At 39.7% G+C, this 22,109-nt stretch overlaps 2 protein-coding genes and 1 long non-coding RNA gene across 4 annotated transcripts in view; 1 reads left to right on the top strand and 2 right to left on the bottom strand.

Annotated features, from left to right (window-relative positions):
* LOC5503994 overlaps window positions 1-22,109 on the top strand; it is a 56,074-nt gene that overhangs the window by 32,578 nt on the left and 1,387 nt on the right. The window contains exons 10-14 of the mRNA XM_048727297.1: window positions 158-264; window positions 669-948; window positions 2,425-2,615; window positions 4,855-5,021; window positions 13,145-13,320. Coding sequence (XP_048583254.1) covers window positions 158-264; window positions 669-948; window positions 2,425-2,615; window positions 4,855-5,021; window positions 13,145-13,320 — 921 coding nt within the window. The remainder of the gene's footprint in view (window positions 1-157; window positions 265-668; window positions 949-2,424; window positions 2,616-4,854; window positions 5,022-13,144; window positions 13,321-22,109) is intronic.
* On the bottom strand, window positions 7,541-10,698 carry LOC125563149. 2 transcript variants are annotated; one of them, XM_048728040.1, is made up of 3 exons: window positions 10,444-10,698; window positions 9,895-9,931; window positions 7,541-8,049 (listed from the first exon to the last, which is right to left on the bottom strand). In XM_048728040.1, exons 2-3 carry the CDS (start codon window positions 9,904-9,906, stop codon window positions 7,738-7,740), a joined length of 324 nt encoding a protein of 107 aa, XP_048583997.1. In that variant the 5' UTR covers window positions 9,907-9,931; window positions 10,444-10,698; the 3' UTR covers window positions 7,541-7,737. The 2 variants fall into 2 exon arrangements, with proteins under 2 accessions (XP_048583997.1, XP_048583996.1); XM_048728039.1 differs by having other exon boundaries at window positions 9,902-9,931.
* Window positions 16,108-17,531, bottom strand: LOC116611745. Its single transcript, XR_007308164.1, has 5 exons — window positions 17,454-17,531; window positions 17,142-17,367; window positions 16,836-17,055; window positions 16,684-16,749; window positions 16,108-16,597 (listed from the first exon to the last, which is right to left on the bottom strand). It is a non-coding gene; the product is annotated as an uncharacterized LOC116611745 (long non-coding RNA).

Here is a 22,109-nt window from a genome sequence, read left to right as displayed (position 1 = left end):
ATCGTTCCCAGAGTGTCGTTTGGATAGATACATTTCCAACATTGTAGAAGTTCTTTCAAATATTATACTTTTTCCATAAGATATCCATATCAAGCACACGTTATTTGCCATGTAAATGTAAGAGTGTTTCATTTTACAATTTTGTCTATTTGTGAAGTGGACATGGCTGCCAAGAAACCAACAAACAGCTCAGCTGAACAGAGCAACTACACTAGATCATCATTCGCTGTTGACAGCTTCCCCAATACCTGCTTCTACACGAAGGTATAAACTAGGCAAAGGTCATGGTCACGCAAAGGCAATAGTCACGCAATAGTCATAGTCACGCGAATATCCTGGTTACGCAAAAGCAATAGTCAAGAAAAAGTCATAGTCACGCAAACACTTTGGTCACGCAAAGGCACTAGTCACACAAAAGTCATAGTCTCACACGAATATCATGGTCACGTGACCAACATTTGGAGTGACTATCAAATTTGAGTACTCAAAGATCAATCTCATAACATGTGTGTTATGATAACGCGTGGTCATGAGGGTCATGTAGAAGTTATCAAAAGATTTCACGACATGGGAATACAATAGAACAATAAGTAAATCCAGCCAATCCTGTTAGGCCTTACGACCGGGCGTCTACACTTCTCGGTCATGACATCTCATTTCTTTTCCAGGCCTCCAGCCCCTGGTGGAGCGTTGACTTATTGAGGTCGATGTACGTTTTTGCTGTTGAGATAACAAGTAACAAAGGTTGTTGTCAGGTGGGACCCTCAAATATGGAAGTGTTAGTCATTCAAGGGGCACGTACTCAGCGTTGTGGTGACGTCATGTCTTATGGAAGCAGTGATTGGCTCAAAGCAGGGTGTTATCCAATCAGAGGCCGCAGCGTCATGATTACGTTAGATGGTGCAAATACTACCCTGATTCTCTGCAGAGTAACCGTGCAGACATATGGTAAGGTGGGAGTTTGTGTTGAAGGGTTTATTAGTTTGTGCGAGTTGAACAAATGAATAGTAATTTAAGGTTAGCTTTCCCTATAGGATGCAGGCACAGACGTAAGCGAAGCACAAGTGTAGATCGGTCAAGACAAGCGCAAGAAAATCAAACAATCGTGATCTCTTGTACTTGCTTTTGCCACAAACGTAAGCGAAGCACAAGTGTAGATCGGTCAAGACAAGCGCAAGAAAATCAAACAATCGTGATCTCTTGTACTTGCTTTTGCACTACTAGTATTAGACGAAATATTGGAAAATTACGTAGGTTGCGCTTCCATCCTAGAACTAGAACAACGACATGTTTATATTTACGCTTACCCATAAACAAGCACATCAAACAGACCCCACGAAAAAGATCCCCCTATATGTGACTTTAATTTGTATAAAGATCTTGGCAATCGTAAGAATACTGGAATAGTTATAGCCGTACGTACGCAGAAGCAAGCTCACTGTAGTTGTTTTAGGGTCTTGCTATTAAAGCGCATCAAACAGATCCCCTCGAAACCGAAGCCCACTTATCAGAGCTACATTTTATGGCGAAAAAGAATCCCGGTATCTGCCATAAAGATGATTGTTATCGGTGGTAGAGTATTCCTCTAGTTTGAGTCGATGCCATCGAGATATCCTGATTTGATTTTTCTATAACTGCGCGTTTATACGCTCGATCAAAATGTTTTCTGACGAGAGAGCCCGAGTGTAACTAGTAAGGAAATTACCGATAAATAGTTTGATATGTTATTAATATTAAAGTTAATATTAATATTAATATCGTCGTCGTCATCGTCGTTAATATTAATATTAATATAAATATATATTAATATAAATTATATATATATGTATATGTATAGTGTTGGTTTGAGAAAAAAATACAAACTACATAGGTTTCCCTACAGGTCTGTTTCGTGGTTGCCCACTCATCAGGGGATGAGTGGGCAACCACGAAACAGACCTGTAGGGAAACCTATGTAGTTTGTATTTTTTTCTCAAACCAACACTATACACCGCTCTACTTTCGAGTATTGAGCACTTTCTATGAAAGTCTTCAACCATCATTTTATGTATATGTATATATGTATATGTATAATTAATATATATTAATATTAATTAATAATTTTTATTAAGTATTAATTAATATTAATATTAATATTTATATCAATATTAATATTAATTAATTAATTAATTAATTAATTAATAATACTATTAATATTAATATTAATCATATTAATATTATATCATAGAATAATAATATTAATATTATATCATAGAATAATATTAATATTAATATTAACGACGACGACGGTGATGATGATGATGATGATAAGCCTAGTGAATTATTCTAAAAAATAACAATATGAGGAGGTGGAGAATGATTTAAATTTGAAAAAAAAAAATGTTGCCGGATCGACCACGTCCTCAGCTCAAGTATCTCTCATAGAATCTGCCGAGGAGATTCGCGGTATTCGTCGGGACATTTGGTATAAGTCGATCATCACACAAGGCCTGGCTACCATTCGAGAGAATCACGTGTACAGTTCATCCCCACAAGGAGTGACCTGGGGCAGAGATTTTGAAGCTTCGCAGGAGGACTCCGAGGATCATGGACAGCTGATCACGAGTTACTTCCAGGTATTAACATTCTTTCAACAATGTGCTGGATTCCCTAGACATTTCCCCGTCGACAAAATCTCATCTCTTTGCCGTTATAGAATTACATTCAACACCATAACCTTTCATATTTGTGCATTCATCCCATTAAAAAAATTACAAATAATAATTATTATCATTATCCTGGTCATGGCTTTTGTTTTTGGTTAAAAGAGGGTATTCGTACCATGGCACCTGGGGAGAAGGGGGACATAAAAGGGGAATAATGGTTGTGATACGGGTAGAGGTTGGTGGCAGGGGTGACGGCGTGAGGGTCATTGTGGGGATAATGCTACGTTGAGTGGAGTTGGACTATAAGGAGTGTACGGGATAGTGATGCAATTGTTCTTACCATGGCGTATAGGGTGAATGGAAAGATTAAGGAGGAGGTAGTGGTTAGGGAGGTATAGACCGGAAAACAAAAAGGCTGATAAGGGGTAAGGTGTACACGCTGGTGGAGAAAGAAGTGAGTTAAAATATAATGAAAACAACAAAAGTTCATAAACATGCACATAAATGTATAATAAATTACGGTAAATAAGGAATATAATATTTCATAGAGCTCTTTGAAAAGTTAAGCAGCCTCACGTGTTTTCTAGTACAGGGTTTATCATCAGGAGGTAAGACCAAGTATTAGTCAAATGCGACGGGGAGAATGGAAACTGGGAGCCGGGGAATGCTAGGGGGAGGAGGAAAGATGGAGATACCTAGTAAGGAAAAAGTTCGCATTTGAGACGTGTTTCAAAGTGAATGAGTGGCTAGCCAATTCACCTTACCTCTACACGTCAACGTAAGGCTGCTTTAGGGAAGTGGATGGTGTGGTGTGTTCAAATCAAACCTTCCTTTGTTGGCCATAGACATCGTGGATTTTCTCTACCTTCTTAGCTTGCTAGCTGATTACTAAATTTAATTTCTTGGCCTTAAGCTATCTTGAGCCTGGTAGGATTTCTTAAAAAGCTGGATATTGGAAGCCAAAAATATATGTGAGATAAGTTTGTAGTGAGCATGGCTAACAAACGTGCAAATAAATCGATGAAATTGTTGAATGGCATTTAAGAATTGTAAGTACTTGTTATGGTGTAAAGTACAAATGTATTTGGGCGCTAATAAAATAGTTATCGAAGTTAAAAAGGATGAAATTATTTGGAAAACATTATTTCTTACCTTGTTGTAAGCGTGGTTCACAGTTAAGTGGTTTTTGAAAAAGTGGGGAGTGTACGTGATAACAGTTTACAACGGTTTGCAAAGCGCGTGCTCGTTTTGAGCGCGTGCGCTATTTTATTTCCGGTTGGATTATTTACGGAAACATCACGTGGTATGTATGGTGAAAGAAGATAGCGGATTTGCAGGTGCATGTGGCGTGGAGTTGTTTGCAGAGTTTCTTGAATGGAGTGAAATGCGAGGAAAATACTGAAGGATCGTCGTTTGCTTATCTCCCTTGGATGGTGGTCGTGTTTTGGTTTTGCTGGAATCCCATGGTGTTTATCTGCTACAATGTAGATTTGTTTGGCAGAAAACGAACTTTGTTGGATAAGACAGTGAAAAGGTGAAGTTTTTATGTGGCATGTTGAAGTAAAGGTTACTCCTATTGTGGACGAGAGAAACGTATTTATCCTTGATAACCGTGTACTTTTGCTTGAGTTTAATGAAAACTGGGAATAAGGTCATACCATCTTCTTTAACCATGTGGTTTAAAACATGTACAAATACTGAATAGAGCGACTGTCTCTCCTTCGCTTGCACATACGGTATTCAACACTGTCGGTTAGATATATGTCAGACCACGTCCTCACGTATCCATTTTCGTTTGAAAAAGTAACCTTTTTGTTACGGATACGGGTATCGTCCACACGGAAACGTGAAACCGAAAACAGAACGATTTGAAAACGATCTCCAGAGTGAAACAATTTGAAATCGATACCCTTTCGGTGGCGTGGGGACGGACGAAAACGGAACTTTTCGAAAACGATGACGTGATAACTCAGGTGCAGTCTACTTGGCGCGCGGGTGCGCATGCATTGTAGAACCTGTTATCATTTTCGTATCGTTTCTGCGTTTCCGTGGGGACGGGTCGTATCAAAATGAAAACGCTTCGTGTGGACGAGGATCTTTTTGAAAATGGAACAAAAAGGTTGCGTTTTCAAACAAAAACGGATACTTGTGGACAGGGTCTCAGTGCAGACGTTGGACGACATTCTGAGCATGCACCCTGTTTTTTTAGCCTCCGTCGAGCGGGCTGTATAGTTTCTTGGTGTCATGTGACGACGAGTGCGAGCTATGGATCAGCGGATACCAGGAGCCACGCATGCCCATGGAGGTCGCCTTTGATGGGGTGGAGAGGATGTTAATGCAGATCCAGAAATGGGACGGCTATAACGAAAGCGCTGGGTAAGAAACAGTAGAATAGTAGAATATAGTAAAATAAGTAGGCGAAGGAAGGTAAAATAAGGTTGAACATAGCGCTAGCGGATGCAGAGACATATCCTAAAAACACATGATGATGCGTCAAACTTGGGGTCTCTTCAACAATTCGGGACAATCTGAGTTGCTTTTTTGTGACGATATTTCGGTAGGGCATCAATGACTGCCTTCTTAAAGGTGGAATAGATATCACAACACAGCTAATAGCCATTTCTACAATAACTATGTACAAGCTAGATAAGTGATTAATATAAACTAAAATAGGCATAACAACAGCTCAACGCCAATTTTGTTAAGGTCTCGGTAAAGGTAAACGACTTGTCCGCGGAAAAAAAATCTATTGTCGCACCGCAATTTTCACTATATGTACAAACTAAATATTAAATTAAAATAAAAGATTGAATTATCTCCTGCAAGTTTTTTTTTTTTTTTTTTTGCAATAGCTATTTCGGTGTTAAAGTTTTGAGGCCTCAAACTCAAAAGTACGGAGTTTAATCTAGAGCGTAATGCACCTTCGCGTTATTGCGCATGCACTTGCACGTAATGGCATCTCAATAACAGATGGATGATCTGCCAAAGTGTGTGAGGAATTTTTGTTATTTGACATTGTCAACAAAATATCAAAAATCAAAGCTGGAACTCTCATTTCTGGCGAAAATTGAATAGGAAAAGTGCTATAAAAGTGATCTTCAGTCGAAAATCGAAAATTCCTCACACACTTTATGACATGGCTTAATTATCTATAAGATCCCGAAAATTTAAAGGCGATATCTTAAAACCCGTCGCGAGGTTACGCCCGAGAAGCTCGGGTTCTCGCCTCAAAATAATACGCTAGAAATGTCAAAGATTTGGCGTGAATTCACGGTCAACAGGTCACGGGAAACAGCAAAGGCCCATATTCAGCCGTATTAGAATCCGACTCATGTAAAAAAATTTTTTGCAAAAATAAAAAAATTAAGAGTTATTGATACAGGTTTTGCAAAAACCACAAAAACAGTTGTGTTAAATTTACCTTTACCAAAACCTTAAGGTGGCTCGACCCAGTATTCCCTCCATCACACCGTCCATCTTTGACAACAAAACGCACTGCGCGAAGAAATGAAATCAGATTCCAAATCGAATACACCAAATCAATAACAAAAGGATGAAAATATAATATGACGTATGAATCTTTTTGATCGGAATAAATGTCACGTGAGTAAGACAGTTTTCTAGGACAAATTTCTATTCCATATCAATATTTTTCCCCTAATTTCTCTCCTAATAATATGTAACACGTTGTTGTCTATCCTTGTGTGAGTTTTTAGAGAGATCTGTAAAGGCGATTAAAAGCTAGAGTCGACAGCTTCGAAATAGAGCAAATTTATGCGTATTAAATTTAACAACAAAGTTGCGACTACTTACGATTTTATGTTATTTGTCCTTATATCTGCCACTCTTCCTACCATGTCTTGGTATTTATTAAGGAGCTATTCAAAGGAAAGGGTTCACGCGATTTGGAATATAAAGTCCATAAAGGAATGGTGGTGGAAATTGGATTTTTTCCTATACTGATTTAAGAAAAGTTTTCACTCAGACTTGAAATAAGATTCCCATGCGAAAATTTCCAAGTGCTAGTATTAACTAATGCTATAATAGCTAGTACAACTCTTACTCCTTTTTACTTAAAAATCTTACAATATGCTTCCGCATCTACGACAAAGGCTACAAAGTCGATAAACGATTGGAGTGAATTGATCCGTCTGAGCGCTATTACACTATCTACGTGGGCCGCTTTTTTGGGTGGTTTTGGACGTCACCATGCTAATAAAAGACTACCGTCTGGTATGACAGCGTTCTTATATATAGGATTTGGAACCACTACCCACCCCTCACCCCTAAAACCACCAACCACCCCTCCCCCTGGAACCACTACCCACCTCTCACCCCTAAAACCACCAGCCACCCCTCCCCCTGGAACCACTACCCACCCCTCACCCCTAAAACCACCAACCACCCCTCCCCCTGGAACCACTACCCACCCCTCACCCCTAAAACCACCAACCACCCCTCCCCCTGGAACCACTACCCACCCCTCACCCCTAAAACCACCAACCACCCCTCCCCCTGGAACCACTACCCACCCCTCACCCCTAAAACCACCAACCACCCCTCCTTGATGTTATTCACGACAAAAAAGTAGAGTTTGCCACTTGCGATTACCCGTGGATTTCCCGAGGAATAAACCAAGTAATCTCCACGTCTTCCCTCTTCTTTCTGTTAAGATTACTCTGAGTATGCCCAGATAATCCACGGTGCGATTACGCTAGTATAAGTGCACTATTCTCTGGTTATCCACGCCGGGATTAACCAAGGAGAACTTGAGTAATCTCGGGTTTTCCTGGGCGGGATTATTTTAGTAAACCGCTGGTATTCTCGGGTTTTCCAGGGCGGGATTATATAAGCAAACCGCGAAAGCGAACACAATGGAACATAGAATATGAATACTGCATTGTAATTTGTTTATTTTAATATATTTACTATATCAATAGTTCAATAAATAATCAATAGAATATCCGCATTCACAAGGATCCTCAACAGTAACATGATACATGATTTTCAGTAATTTAAAGAGCACTTTGGTTGAAATTTCATTGTTTTTATCTTCTAATGTAAGAAGACTGAAAAACCATTTTAAGCCTCCTTAATTAAGTGACTCAACTTTCTTGTCCTCAGATACTGCAACCTCTCTTAGTTCATCTGGGACAGCCTCACTTGTGCGATCACTGCTGTCCCCTACCACTCTTCTGTTTGTCTGTCTCTTCTGTTGTGGGGTCTGTAACTGCCCACGCCTTCTATCAAGTTCACTAAAGAAATTACATACTTCCATAGAGCGCCTCACTCTGTATCTCTCCTCGCTATCTGATTCCTCTGATGACATCAGCTCTAGGATGACTGTCTTTCCGGGTTCTGTTTCTCTTTCTTCATCTCTCATCATATCACTAAACTTCAATTTCTAAAACATGAATAATAGAAGTAAAGTTACTATGCCACACTGTGTTATTTAAGACTGTGTTTTATTTTGCCAAGGGGCATATCATTTTAAGAAGTTAAGATATTTCAGTTTGAATTTTATCAAAAGAACAGATATTGTGTTTTTAAGGTGACGTGGGTTCGATGGTTTATAATTTGTTGATGAAATTTAAACCAAGACTTGTTGCGCTGCTATTTGTAATCCAATCCGAATTTGGCATTTCATTGAAAGCACCATTTTCGATAAAACTATCTATCTATAGATATCTGTCTATAGAAGTGTGGTTCAACAAGCGAGTTCGGCGGCGCTTGCACGTGGTTTTGATCTATCAAAATATTTCGAGTACATCGATATCAACGCTTTCAAATAAAAGGCATATACATTTGGCAATTTGCTTCTTTTCAATATCTAAACAGCTATTTTTAGTCCATGGTATTTGGCTTTTCAGGGTTCGAAAGAACTATGAAACTTGTGTTAAAACAAGTTCGTATTAGCGCGGCTATGATAGTATTCTTTTCTAAACAAACTTCAAACAATTGAGCGCACACCACCTTAAAATAATTTTAAATCTTGAAACGAAGAAGCAAACGCATGGGTCGGAGAAAAAAAAAAAGAACACAGGCCGTGCATGGCTGAGGAGAAGGACGATTGAAAGATTTGTGGCCTCTAAAGAGTTTAGATACTACAGTTACAACTTGTAACTGTAGTGTCTGTTCTTTCGCGTGTTCGTTTATTCCCAGAAATAAGGGACATTAGCCAGCGGTTTCTCTGGGCCTACATTTTGCTAGGCCCGCGAGGAATAACAGCGGTATCACAAATAAAAAAGAGATTCCGGCCAGCACAGGGGCTTCCCTTTTGTTGTTACACTAAAAGTTTTTAATCAGGTTGACTAAAATTCCAAATAAAAGTAGTATTAGCGGTATTTAAACGTGCAAGGGGCATTTCTGATTTGATACGTCCAATGATAATGGAAGTGCGGCAGTCTTGCTGAGGTTGGAAAACATTATATGCGCAAATTTAAAAAATATATATATATATTTTAGAAAGGCTTTATGGTTCCCCTGTGTCTATCCCAGAAAGCCGTGGGGCCGTTTAAAAACAAAATGGAGAACGGACGAACGGAGAGAAGTTGTTCTTGCGAAGCGCACCGTTTTCCTTGTTTCATTCTATATCTTAAAGACAACAATAATGGTTCCTGAACTAGGCATAACTACATAAAATGTTATTTCTTCGGGAACAAGATTGGAAGGCGCTACTGCCTCTTTTATTGGCCAATTTGATGGAAGGATAGTCGATTTACCAATTTCGAGTCCTGCGCCTGTGATGCGGCGAACAGTTCCACCTTTCGAACGACTACTTTTATGCCCGATTTCAATGAAATTACAGAGAATGTATGGAGGATTGTATGCTCTCAAGCGAACAAAAGTGCAATGTCCAAGGAACAATTATAGGGCTTTTTCTGGCATTGTTTGAACGGAAAGTGTATCACTCGAATGGCAAGGGTTTTTTTTCGAGTCCTGCATCGTGAGCCAAAAATCTCTGAAACGAGAAAATTTGATAAATTGTGATGTCTCCCCCATTTCCTTATAATAAATGGCAGCCATTTTGACATTGTATGTGCACTATTACGCATGCGTGGCGGCCATGTTGTCTCTTATTTCTGGGAATAACAGGAAGAAAGCTTTGCTAGCAGGGTTGAGGGCCTAGACATTCAAAGCTATCCAGGCGCTTGAGGAGCACCTACTAAGTTAAAGGCATGACAAATAATAATTACTAATTTTACTTTTACAGACTTATCTATTGTGATTGGTTCTTATTAATTATCACCACAAACATCATACTGTAGTCCTTGTAGTCCCTTTTCCTGCAGAAAAAAAAGAGAGGAAAAATAAATAGAGATTACTTACATTTATTTCTATTTATATTTAAAAACAAAGAAAAACAAAACAAGAGCACCACATTAGACACCAAAAGTGATAAAAGTTCACTGTTATCCAGCCTAGTTTTTATATACAATGCTCAGGAATAATCTACACAGCAAAATTGATAAGTTTATAAACAGTATGGACAGCACAACTAATGTAATCTCTCTACTGAGAGATGAACCAGTAGCGTGTCAGCTGCTGAGAAATGGCTTGGTATCGCACTACCGAAGCCTCGACCGAATATAAATCATAACAGAATAAGTTCTATGTTTGCTTCGCTGTTATCCAAAGAAATTAAAGGTTGTTAGCTTATCTCCTTGTAAACAAATAACTTGGCTAAATGGTATTGAAAGTTTAATCATTTAGTTTGTAAGGACAATATTTCAATTGTTATCTGAGCTTTACTTTCCCCTCTGAATATCCTGACCCACAAAATATATTCTTAACTTACCATTAACTTCATAATATGCATTCCACTGTATCTGCGTCTTGAAGAAGATAGGAGTTCGAAGTAGAGGCAAGACACAAAGTTATAACATGCGTAAAGCTGAGGCGGTTAACCGTCGACCAACTAAGACCGCCAAAATTTTCAAATGAAATAATCCGCTGGCCCCTGCACCGTTTTTGCTATTAGCAAAAATATTTGCGAATACACGGGGAAGACTTGGGAATATTCGAGATCTTTAACTGTAGATTATTCGAGCAGACGCGGTGTCCACCTCATGTCTTACCACCGGGGAAGACTTGCGGGAAACACGAGTTTACACCCGTGGATTATTAGGGGAAGACATGCGAATACGAACAAAAGGGGGGTTAACAAAGGGGGGTTATGAAAACATGCGAATATGCGCGTAAGACATGGGGAATATTCCAGATCTTACACTGTAGAATATTCGGGCAGACGCGGTGTCGACCGCATGTCTTACAACCGGGCAATACTTGCGTAAAACACGAGTTTACAACCGTGGATTATTAGGGGAAGACATGAGGTAGACCCGAAGTATGCACCTTGTCCTCCATGTGGTGAAGATTAGATGCGTACTTACATCTTTCGCGTGTCTTCACACGGTGTATATCAGGGCATTACTTGTTGTAATTAATAGTCTTGAGTATATTCGGAGAATACTTAAGGAAGACAGGGGCATACCAATGGAATATTTGAGATTTTCTCGCGTCGTCCCACCTGGGATAACTAGGGAAATATTTCTCTGATTTGACACAAATGGGAAGACCTAAGAAAACCCGGGGATAAACTGGGGATTATTTACTCCAAAGGGAAGACCAGATATGACGAGGGAAGACTTGGAATCGTACCCATGTTTTCCGGGATGGCAAAACCGGTGATTTGAAGTAGTTCAGTTAATATTTTGGGTAAAATGTATACGGATTTTTTTGACTATTCTTGTCATCACCACTTTGATGTTACAGACATTTCTTTATCATAATTGAACATACTTGGTGGAAACAGGTTCTCATACAAAAAGTGCGTCGTTGCTCTTAAAAATAATGTCATTGATTCAGTAGAAAACGAGAAAGTATGTTGACACATTACTTATAATATAATCATTCTCATATCGTTTTTTTTTTATTATTTTGATTGAAAGTTTTTTATTAAGAACCTGTTAAAGGTTCTTAAATTTTAGGTTTTTACTCGTGGGTACATATTAAATCCATGGAATCCGTGTCTTCGATTGAGAATAAATTAGGACAAGATGACCCTTTGCATTCGCCATAGTGCGAGAACTCTAGATTGATCTGTCGTTGCATAAAATCTAGGCACAGAGATCAGACCGCCCTTATATCGACTTGATAGAATACTGGAACTTGGACCTGTTAGACATGGCTGCTGCTTAAGTCGGGGATAGATTTTTTGGCTCTTTTAGCTCTGTCCTGTTAACTGCTGCCTGTGCGCGGATGTAGGGTGAGCAGACAAGCTTCTTGAACGATGCTTCCTTTCCCACCCGTATTCATGGAAAGTGGTATCACACCCAAGAAGCGCATGGATAGAAAGCAAAATATATATATATAGAAATAGAAACAAAATTAAAAATTGTCATGTCAAGATACTTTTCCCTAGCTGATCTTTCAGGTCGTTATTCCCCCCATTTTCGAGTCGATTTGGATTTCCATTCATGTAGATGTCAAGGGCTTCCATGCTGAAGTATCGTCACCAACAGGAACTGTGGTGTCCACAGAAACAATCATATCAACGATTCGTCATCCGCTTCCGTGTCCATTGTGCCACAACCGCTAGACCTCGTGTACTTGCTCAACAATTGGATACAATTCTGCCTGTCTTTTATAATAGGAACCGCCATGTTTAAAAAAAAAAAAAACGTAACGGAGGCTCCAATTGTACCTGATGTCTTTTTTTTCTGTCATGACATCTGTTGAGAAGCCATCGGCATTACCGATCAAAACACCACGATACAGTTACAGTTACAGCTGGAGTTTAAATCTTCGTGAAATGAATCTTCGTTGGTTTCCTGTTACAGAGTATTCAGTGTAGAAGAGCAGCTCCATCCAATACATACTGTAGCCCAATAGATGGTGTTTTGGTATCCATCCAATGTGGACCAAATAACCTCGGCCAAAACTGGCTTCTACACCACTCTCATAATAGAATCTATCAATGATGGAGGAGAAGAGTTCAAAGGAGAAATGTTGTTCAAGATCTTCTGGGGATGAGCTAGAATTCAGCGCTGGAAGCAACAGCTGTAACATGTACCACGTCAATGTCAATGCGCACTGCTGATTGAGAGGTTGTGCTTTCTGCTTACAAGATGTCTTCTCCGGTCATTTCAGTGGTATCAACATTAACTGCTCTGTCGGCTTAAACACCAAGCAGGTGTTTTTTAGTGTAGGGTCTTGCAAAAAAGGGCCTAAAATAGATAAGCTATATCAGATAACGTTGATTTTTATCCAAATCGTGAAGAAATAAATATGTCTTACCATTTATCCATGTGTTTTTTTATTGTATGGGGAAATTCGATGCGATTTTTCGGGGTGTTTGCGCAGATGTCTTCTGGAGCGTAACGATGTCCTTATTAACAGGGCTTTACTGTGTGTATCTATATGTGCAGATATGTTTTCATCCCCGTAACAGGGTCCATATTAACAGGGTCTCACTATATATATATTTATATGTGCAGATGTCTTCAGGCCCGTTCATCTCCCCGCGTGCGTCTCGCATCGTGTATGATGTACGTCCTGCGTCTTTACGTCAAAAGTGGTGCAACTTTTAATTGTCTGCGCGTTGGAATGGAAACACCTGGACACCCCATAGAAGAACCAATCAGCAACAAGCATTTATTTACTGTCCCGCCAGGTGAACTTGAATTATTATTTTTCCTGCTAGACAGTAAAACCTCGTTAACTCGAACTCTTATTCAGACGCGTGGCGTGATCGGTGTTCCACCGCGGGCGATGCGATAGTTTAGTGGTGATCTTGTATGGTTTGATGATGTTTATCAGTCCAGTTTCGAGTTCCACTGTGCCTGCTGGTCATAGGCACTGAGGACGCATAAATACAAGCCTCGGTTTCAATTGAATCGATTGCAAATTCCAGCGACATCCAGTTCCAACGCATTCTCGCTGGTGTGCGCATGAAATTTGCCTCAAATCGAGGCTTACACTGTATCTATGTGTCCTTAGTCTGTAAGTCCAGCGGTTATAGTAGAACTAGACATTGGGCTATTTAGTTGATTAAGTGATTAGCGCTACTAGCCAATTCATAAGCGAAGTGCAAGGGAGGAAATTTGAAACCACCAGAAGCTACACACAGCTCACACAACTTCAACAAGTCGACAGAAATATCAATTTTATGGGCAGGGAGGGCAGGGAAGCCGCTATTTACCATTCAAAAGAGCTAGACGGTGGAAATAATCAAGACTCTTTAAGCAAACTCGTTTTTCCTACTAATTTTCTTGTGTGCATAAAAGATATACAGGATACTAAACGTATCCTGTATCATAACGACATACGGCATATCATGTCGTAAAATATCATATACGAACCCATTAAAGATACTGAGATTAGATAAAAACTTATTTTATTTTTTTCCTACGTGATAACACACCCAATACACCAGCATTGTTGGTTATTTTATCTAAACCAACACACACCAGATGGGGTCCTGCAGTCTTTAATCCATGTATAAATAACAACATATATGTAACAAATATATGAAACATGTACATTCATAATAGTAACAAATATTATCGTATCACTATACCATTTTACAAACTTAATTGATTATGTAACTAATATGTGCCCAAACCCAGTGTTGTGGACTTGTTATGCGTTAGTTGTGGCTAGTATGGCTTTGCATATCATGTAAGCTGAGTGAAGTCTGATTGTTATAGGCATTGTTAAATAGATAAGTATTGTGTCCAAACGCCGTCTCCGAGGGCTTGGATAAGTTCAATAGCAACTCCCGACTGGTAAGCAAACGAGGCTCCTTCTCTTTGAAACGAACCCGGCGTGACATTGCATAGCGATAGGTGATGGCGAAACTTAGTGACGAACTGGTTATATGTAAATATGCTCGGCGCGAGATTCTCCATCCAATCGAATGCCTGGCTACGCCCGCCACTAGCCATATTAAAGTGGAAAGCATGTTCGATAGCTGATGTTGGGCACATCGCGCTACCCGGGATACGTGGGAGTGGGATTTCCACAACCCTTTCGCGGAATTGAATAGTTTTGCTCCAACGAATTGTTACCAAGGCGCCCAATGGCTGGATGGTGATGTCGGCTTTCGTGAGCTGTTTGTCCGCGTCGAAGCGCGTGGGAGATGTTGGCAAACAGATGCAACTTGCGAAACATGCCGTAAAAGGCTACTAAACAAATCGCCTACAAAGAAGCATCCAGGCTCGACCTGTGATTTAGAGTTGCGAATATGCGATGTAAAAGGGCAGTAGTAATATGTTGTTTCTGATTCGGGGGAGATTCCTTAGCGCGCTTAATACCTGTCAAAAGAGCTTGCAGCGACCAGTTATTCAGCAGCGGGTTAGGTAATCCAAATTCTTTGTGAAGAATGGCAATAATATTTAGGTAACTACGGATCGATGCCGGTTTAAGCGCTCAAGCTCGGCGGCAATCTCCGGATAACGTACACCTGAAAGAGACGAGAGGCAGGCTATAAGGAGACATATGCGCTAGGGGTAGTATATTATCCGTTCGAAAAAAGCGCGCAAAGAGTGGAATAGAAGTAGAGAAGATGTGAAGGGTGTGTAACCTACTAACCGCATCCGCCACCGTGTTACGCCCCCCTTCGATGTAAACCGCTGTTAAATGAAAGTTATACATGGCGGATAAACAAAATACCTCGCGCAATTCCTGCATGATAACTCTGTTGGCTGTTGATCCTTTGTTAATTAACGAGCAAGCCGCTTGATTGTCAGTATGAATTATGACCCGTTGGTTTGACCAGGCGTGTGCCCAATGTTTGGCCGCTAAAGTTATCGATGGCGTTTCCTTGTGATTGATGTGCAGTGTATCCCATTTCGGGCTGTCTAAGGGAAAATTGTGGTAGTACCAATCCCCTTGAAAATAACCCCCCGCCGCAAGAGGCACGCGTCCGTGTGCACATCCACCGTGGGGACTGCTTCCAGGAACAACCGTTTGCTATCGAAAACATTTAAAAATTCGACCCACCAATTAAGATCGCGGCGGAACGCGTTATCGAGCCAACATTTGCCGGTTGGGCTCAGATCATTCATATTGTCAATAATGCGGCGTAAAAAAGTGCGACCACCATATACAACACGACAGGCCCAGATCAATTTGCTTGTAAAACGTTGTAGTTGTTTTTTGTTCGCTTTGCAATTCTTCTTAAATCAATTACCAGATTATTAAGTTCTCGCAGCTTGTCGTGAGGTAGTGCCATAGAGCATTCGACCGTGTTAAGTTGAATGCCAAGAAAGGTTAAACGTTGTGTAGGTGGAACGAGCTTATGTGCGCTTAACCCTATTCAGACCGGGGGGGGGGGGCTTTTAAGGCCCCAGGAAACTTTTATCTGTAAAAATATTTGAACTATTTTTGAAATATGACGTCATTAAATGACGTCATATTGTGTTGCTATGGCAACACAATTTATCATTTTGTTCCACTTTGTCAAAAAATGATTCTTTGAAAGTTTGGTCATAATAGCTCCAATGGTTCAAAGTTACGGCCCCCCCGGTCAGAGGAAGCCTCAAAAAGCCCGTTCTGAATCAGTCAACAGCGCTGTCCGCGTTTTGTAGGCTATATCACATTGCTCAAACGTGTCTCTCACTAGTTTCACCTTCTAAGCAACGCTGTCAAGAAGAAATAACAACACGAGAATAAGTAAACGCAAGGAACTGTAATTCTGCACTGTACCCGTCATAAGCTACACATAGTTACTTACAGGAGAAAGTGCTTCTACGAATGACGCAGATGTGCTGGCCTGTTGCGGTTCAATTGCTAGTACAGACGGAATAACAACAACAACAAAAAACGCAATCATAACAAACGCATTTTGTCATTATTTTCATCGTTTTAGCGCAGTTACTTACAGAAGATATCTCTCTAGTAGAGGAGGCAAATGTGCTGGCCTCTTGCAGTTCAATTGCTAGTTCAGACTGAAAAACAAAACAAAACTCAAAAAAACGCAATTATACCAAAAGCATTTTGTTATTATTTTCATCGTATTGGCGCAGTTACTTACAGAAGATATCTCTCTAGTAGAGGAGGCAAATGTGCTGGCCTCTTGCAGTTCAATTGCTAGTTCAGACTGAAAAACAAAACAAAACTAAAAAAAACGCAATTATACCCAAAGCATTTTGTCGTTATTTTCATCGTATTGGCGCAGCTACTTACAGAAGATATCTCTCTAGTAGAGGAGGCAAATGGGCTGGCCTCTTGCAGTTCAATTGCTAGTTCAGACTGAAAAACAAAACAAAACTAAAAAAAAAACGCAATTATACCAAAAGCATTTTGTCGTTATTTTCATCGTTTTGGCGCAGTTACTTACAGAAGATATCTCTCTAGTAGAGGAGGCAAATGGGCTGGCCTCTTGCAGTTCAATTGCTAGTTCAGACTGAAAAACAAAACAAAACTAAAAAAAACGCAATTATACCCAAAGCATTTTGTCGTTATTTTCATCGTATTGGCGCAGCTACTTACAGAAGATATCTCTTTAGTAGAGGAGGCAAATGTGCTGGCCTGTGGCACTAGTGGCAGTTCAATTGCTAGTTCAGACTGAAAAACAAAACAAAACTAAAAAAACGCTATTATACCAAAAGCATTTTGTCATTATTTTCATCGTTTTGGCGCAGTTACTTACAGAAGATATCTCTCTAGTAGAGGAGGCAAATGGGCTGGCCTCTTGCAGTTCAATTGCTAGTTCAGACTGAAAAACAAAACAAAACTCAAAAAAACGCAATTATACCCAAAGCATTTTGTCGTTATTTTCATCGTATTGGCGCAGCTACTTACAGAAGATATCTCTCTGGTAGAGGAGGCAAATGTGCTGGCCTTTGGCACTAGTGGCGGTTCAATTACTAGTTCAGACTGAAAACAAACGAACAAAGAAAACGTTACTCAAGCTTCCGTTAAGTAATCGACCGGAAGTAAACTTATAATAAACAACGAAATTATAATAAATAATTCAGTTCGCGCGCCACGGCGTAGTAGCTCAGATTACATACATACGTAACTTGATCGGATTTTGTAATCAAATACGGAGAGCGCGTCGCAAAAAAAAAACTCATTTTAGCCAAACTAGAGGGGATTTCGTGGTTCATAATTAAAATTTTTTAACCTAACAAACCCTGTTCCTACTGCCCTTGCAATGTGCGGTTGTGTGACAACAAAAGTTTAATGCCTGATTGATTGCGAACTTGAGAGCGTTTCTTACACTTATAACTGATATGCAATTACTTTTTATAGAGTGCGTTAAATTTTCGTTGGACCATCGGAAGGCAAAAGATTGCAGCATATTTTTTGCAAAGATTTTCGCAAAGAAAGTAAAAAAAAAAACTATGATGCGATGTTTATCATGGTTTGTTCTTTGTTTGTTCATATTTGTTTTTCAGCCCGCGCGGCTTTAATACAAGTGTTATGTTCGCTGAGATACCCTGGTGCCGTAAAATGAGACCTCTTTTTATCGGAAGACACTTGTGCTTGTATTACGGATTGATTGAGCGAGATAACAACCCGCGCGCTATCTAGGGACAGCTGGGTAATAATTTATTTCGCCAAAACATGTACATATTGCTTGGAGTTTGGGTGAAGCACTTTTAGTCTCTAGAGACAAGGCTACAGCCCCTCCCCCTATCAAAACAGAGAACATCGTTGCTTTCCCGTACTTACCCCACTTTGTCTTCGGGCGATCTGTGTATTGACTTCCGAGCTATGTGCAACACGGCACTTCTTGCATATAGCTTTTGAAAAAAAAAAAACATAACCTTTTTTAGAAATGACACCGAAATCCAAAGATGACTTTGGATTATTGACCATCGCAATGCTTACCTGAGCCGACAGGAACAAGAACATTCCAGAACTGCCACACTTCCCCTGATACCGTAAGGCCCACTGCTCTGTCGCATTTTCAGCGCCGACTCGGTTCTCATATCGCACCTGGCGACGTTCAGACGCGCTAAGTGCGCACCGACATCCCTATTACATGATAGCAATGGTAAGAACTCTTTTACACCAGGGTCTTTAGAGGAACGACCGCAAGAAGTTTGGCAAAACGCCGCAAAAGAGCAAGTTAACTCGGTTGCCATTTACATCGCACGAATCAACACCAAGTGTGAAGACGCTTTGGAAACAACAGATTGACTCCCCGTAGCTGAATCATAATTGTTAAGTAAACATTACTCAAATTACCACTGAAACAAAAGCAATGCGTTTATTGCCATCTAAAAATACAAAAACACAAGTTTTGCGGGCGGTGTATGTAAAAAGTGACAATTCTTTTTCCCTCCGTTAAGCAAATCAAAACGAGGGTACACTGTGTAAATAATCGTTCTTTGAAAATTAGTAGAATTAGGACTGAAACAGGAGAAATCAGATAGATTATTTGAATCTATTTTCCGATGCTTGAAACTTCTCGCAACGCCTATGCTGAAAAAATCATCTCGGGATCCCTGTGTCCCAAATTCGTCATTTTACGCACCATTTTATCACAAGCACTTCTCAAATATTTCCAGATCATGTAAATCATATTATTTTATTTATGTAGTACATGCATTTGGTGGTTAAGGGAAAACACATTTAACAGTTGTTTCCGACGATAAGGAGCAAATAACAAAAAGAATGACGCAGGTCCCTTGTGCCGAGTACGTCATATTAGCGATGACGTCACAAGGCGACAATAGAAGTGCCCAGAAATTTTATCGCAGATTTTGAAAGTCCAATCACCCTTCTTTCATCCGGTATGAGTGGCTATTATGTGTTGATAGGACCATTGGAGATATTTTAGCCTAAAAATTTACATTTTTTAGGCGCTCAAAAGCTCGAGAAATAGACTATTAGATTGACAGCTCGTGACAGGTTGAGATTTAATCAAATGCAATGGTCTTCCGTATACAAGCTCTATAGATAGGTGGTAACAACCATAGTAAGTGTCATTGATATTAAATTAAACGCGTATGCTTGAGAGCAGCGGGAAATGGAGCCATTTTCAAAGGAATTTCAAGGTCATTTGAGGCCCAAAACAATGGGGGTGGTCTAACTCCCCCCTAATTTCTTCAAACTTCAAACCGTTCGAGGTGTGGAAGTTCCTCTAGGAAGCACATCAAAAACTGTTAATTATTTCCTGGAAATTAGTGCGATCTCAATGTAATTAACGTGGAATTGAGACCTTACTAAGTCCCATCATCTGTATGAGTTTGGTTTGATTCGGATAAATTGCTATCGAATAAAAGCCAATTGTCACGAGTGGTGCTTAGTATGAATTAATAAGCGCCGCATTCCCTGACAGGTGCCCTAAAAATGATAAAAATGTATGTAAATCTATTTAAATAACACTGCGATACTAAACAGAATACCAAAGAAACCCGTGGAGTTTTAACCCGCAGCGAGTTCTAGTTATCTTGTTCTTTTTTTTTTTTTTTTTTTTACAAAATTAACATTACTATTTTTAAATTTTTTTTATTTCTCGAGGCCTCAAACCTCGTTACCAAGTGACTTAGGTAACCGGAATAAACAGTATGGAATGAACATTTACTTTCATGTTTCTCAAAATATAGAATAGAATAAGTTGCGTATAAGGGTTTGAACTAAGGATTTAATTACACAAATACTTTTCATGTTTATGGTATAACATTTCTTTTTCTTCGAAAAAATCTAAAGCTGCTGCTAAATGCCGACAACAAACTTATAATTTTTAAACAATGAAGCAAATTAATAATTACGCTATTTATTATAGTTCTGAAGTATTGAGTAAAATTGTACGTTTGTATCTAATAAGCAATTGAGAAAAAGCCTTTTTGTGATGGAAGAAAATTATTGTCACGAACGGTGTTCAAATAGTCGCTATCACACGAGAGGCTTTGTCACGAGTGGTTGTCACCAGTGGTTTTGTCACGAGTGGTTGTCACCAGTGGTTGTCACATGTGGTTGTCACCAGTGGTAAAACACGTTTTGAGTCTAGTAGCTTTAACCGGAAGTTGAACAACCGGAATTCACAGATGATCTAAGGATTGCTGTGTTGCAATAGCAAAGAAAGACCACAAAAAGTTTACGGATGATAGAGTGACAGAGAAGTCCCTACAGTAACTCATGAATGCTTTGCAAGCATTTACGATTTAAAAGGGGGGACTTGGCTCGAGGCTCATGACAAATTAGAATGTACAGAAAAAAGCAATAGGTCGTTATTTGTTGAGTTTGAGTATATGTAGATACGGACAAAAGGAATCAATAATATGGGTTAACACATTGACCCCTGGACCGGCCTGTACCGGCTTTGGGAAGTACCCACAACCCAAAAAATTCATAAATTCAAAATAAACACAACAAGATGAAGATACTCAGGCATCAGTCTAAGGGATAAATGGTCTTGCAGATATGCATCCAACCAAGGTGTTGGCATCTACTCTTAAGCCAAATAATAGCACAGGTTCTTTGACAAATCTCAAATCGAACAAGGAGAGAAAAGCAGAATCACCCCTCTCAATAAAACGCTCAAAATACCACACAAGGGAGAGAGATCAGCAAACACAGCTCAAGACACAAATAGATACCTTTATTCTGATCCTCCAGGTACATTTCCTTGGCCTCAAAACACAATGCCCATTCCTTGAAGGATTGTACAACCACGAAAATATGTATTGCAAAGCATTCTGGGAGATACAGGGGAAAATTCACGAGGGGAGGGCCAGTCAACACTCCTCTCCCCAAAGTGAGATGGTTTTTTTATAAGTCTTTTCACCCCGAAGCCAAACGAATCAATTCCAGGTCATACAGACCCAGAATAGCAGTGTAAACAATTTTGCAATCAATTTGGTTTCAGAAAAGACACCATTTAGGAGAGCTGTGGTGATTCATTAGAAAATTATTTTCTCATCCGGGCAAAGCCAAACAAGAAAAAATCATCATGAATCCACCTTTGCTTGCAAATATCCATCAGCAAGGCACTCAATTATGCCCCAAAAGACTTCATGATGTCCTGAGACACTCTCCTAATATGCTCATAGCTGTATTTTTGATGAAAAATACAAGCAACCATCAACTTGTGCTGGCTTCAGCACATCGACGAGGGATTAAAAGTGGGGACCGCAAAGCACTGTTGGAAAGCTTGGATACCGCTGGCTAGGTGCAGCTGTGTTTGACTTTGACGGGCTGTATAAAACTCAGAATAGGGGGGGAGGTATCTGTTTTCAGTCTGTTTTTTGTAAATTCAGCTCCAAAAAAGCCAGGAGTCAATGGGTTAACTAACATCATAAAGTTTATTGTTGTCCCATTTTATGATCACATCGCGCGAGTACAACTGCTCGCCACTTGTTTTGATGTTGTCTCTGTGATTTTTTCGGTCCAAGATTCTAAGCTACTTTGCTTGGACACAGAAAGTTTTTTTTTTTTAAGATACCTTCTCTTAAACGTTTGATGAATTACATTGAAATACTTATTATAAAACGATTTACCTGT

Source organism: Nematostella vectensis, chromosome 5, assembly GCF_932526225.1.
Source record: "Nematostella vectensis chromosome 5, jaNemVect1.1, whole genome shotgun sequence".
NCBI classification, from domain to species: domain Eukaryota; kingdom Metazoa; phylum Cnidaria; class Anthozoa; order Actiniaria; family Edwardsiidae; genus Nematostella; species Nematostella vectensis.
The sequence above is the reverse complement of the archived record's forward strand: the minus strand, read 5'-3'. Positions and strand labels throughout refer to the sequence as shown.

Coding starts and splice junctions, on each gene's coding strand:
- LOC125563149 (XM_048728039.1), bottom strand. CDS start 10,464: ATGCATATTATGAAGTTAATG. Junction 9,932..10,443: donor TGCATATTATGAAGTTAATG/GTAAGTTAAGAA, acceptor TTTTTTCTGCAG/GAAAAGGGACTACAAGGACT. Junction 8,050..9,901: donor TACAAGGACTACAGTATGAT/GTTTGTGGTGAT, acceptor TTCATGTTTTAG/AAATTGAAGTTTAGTGATAT.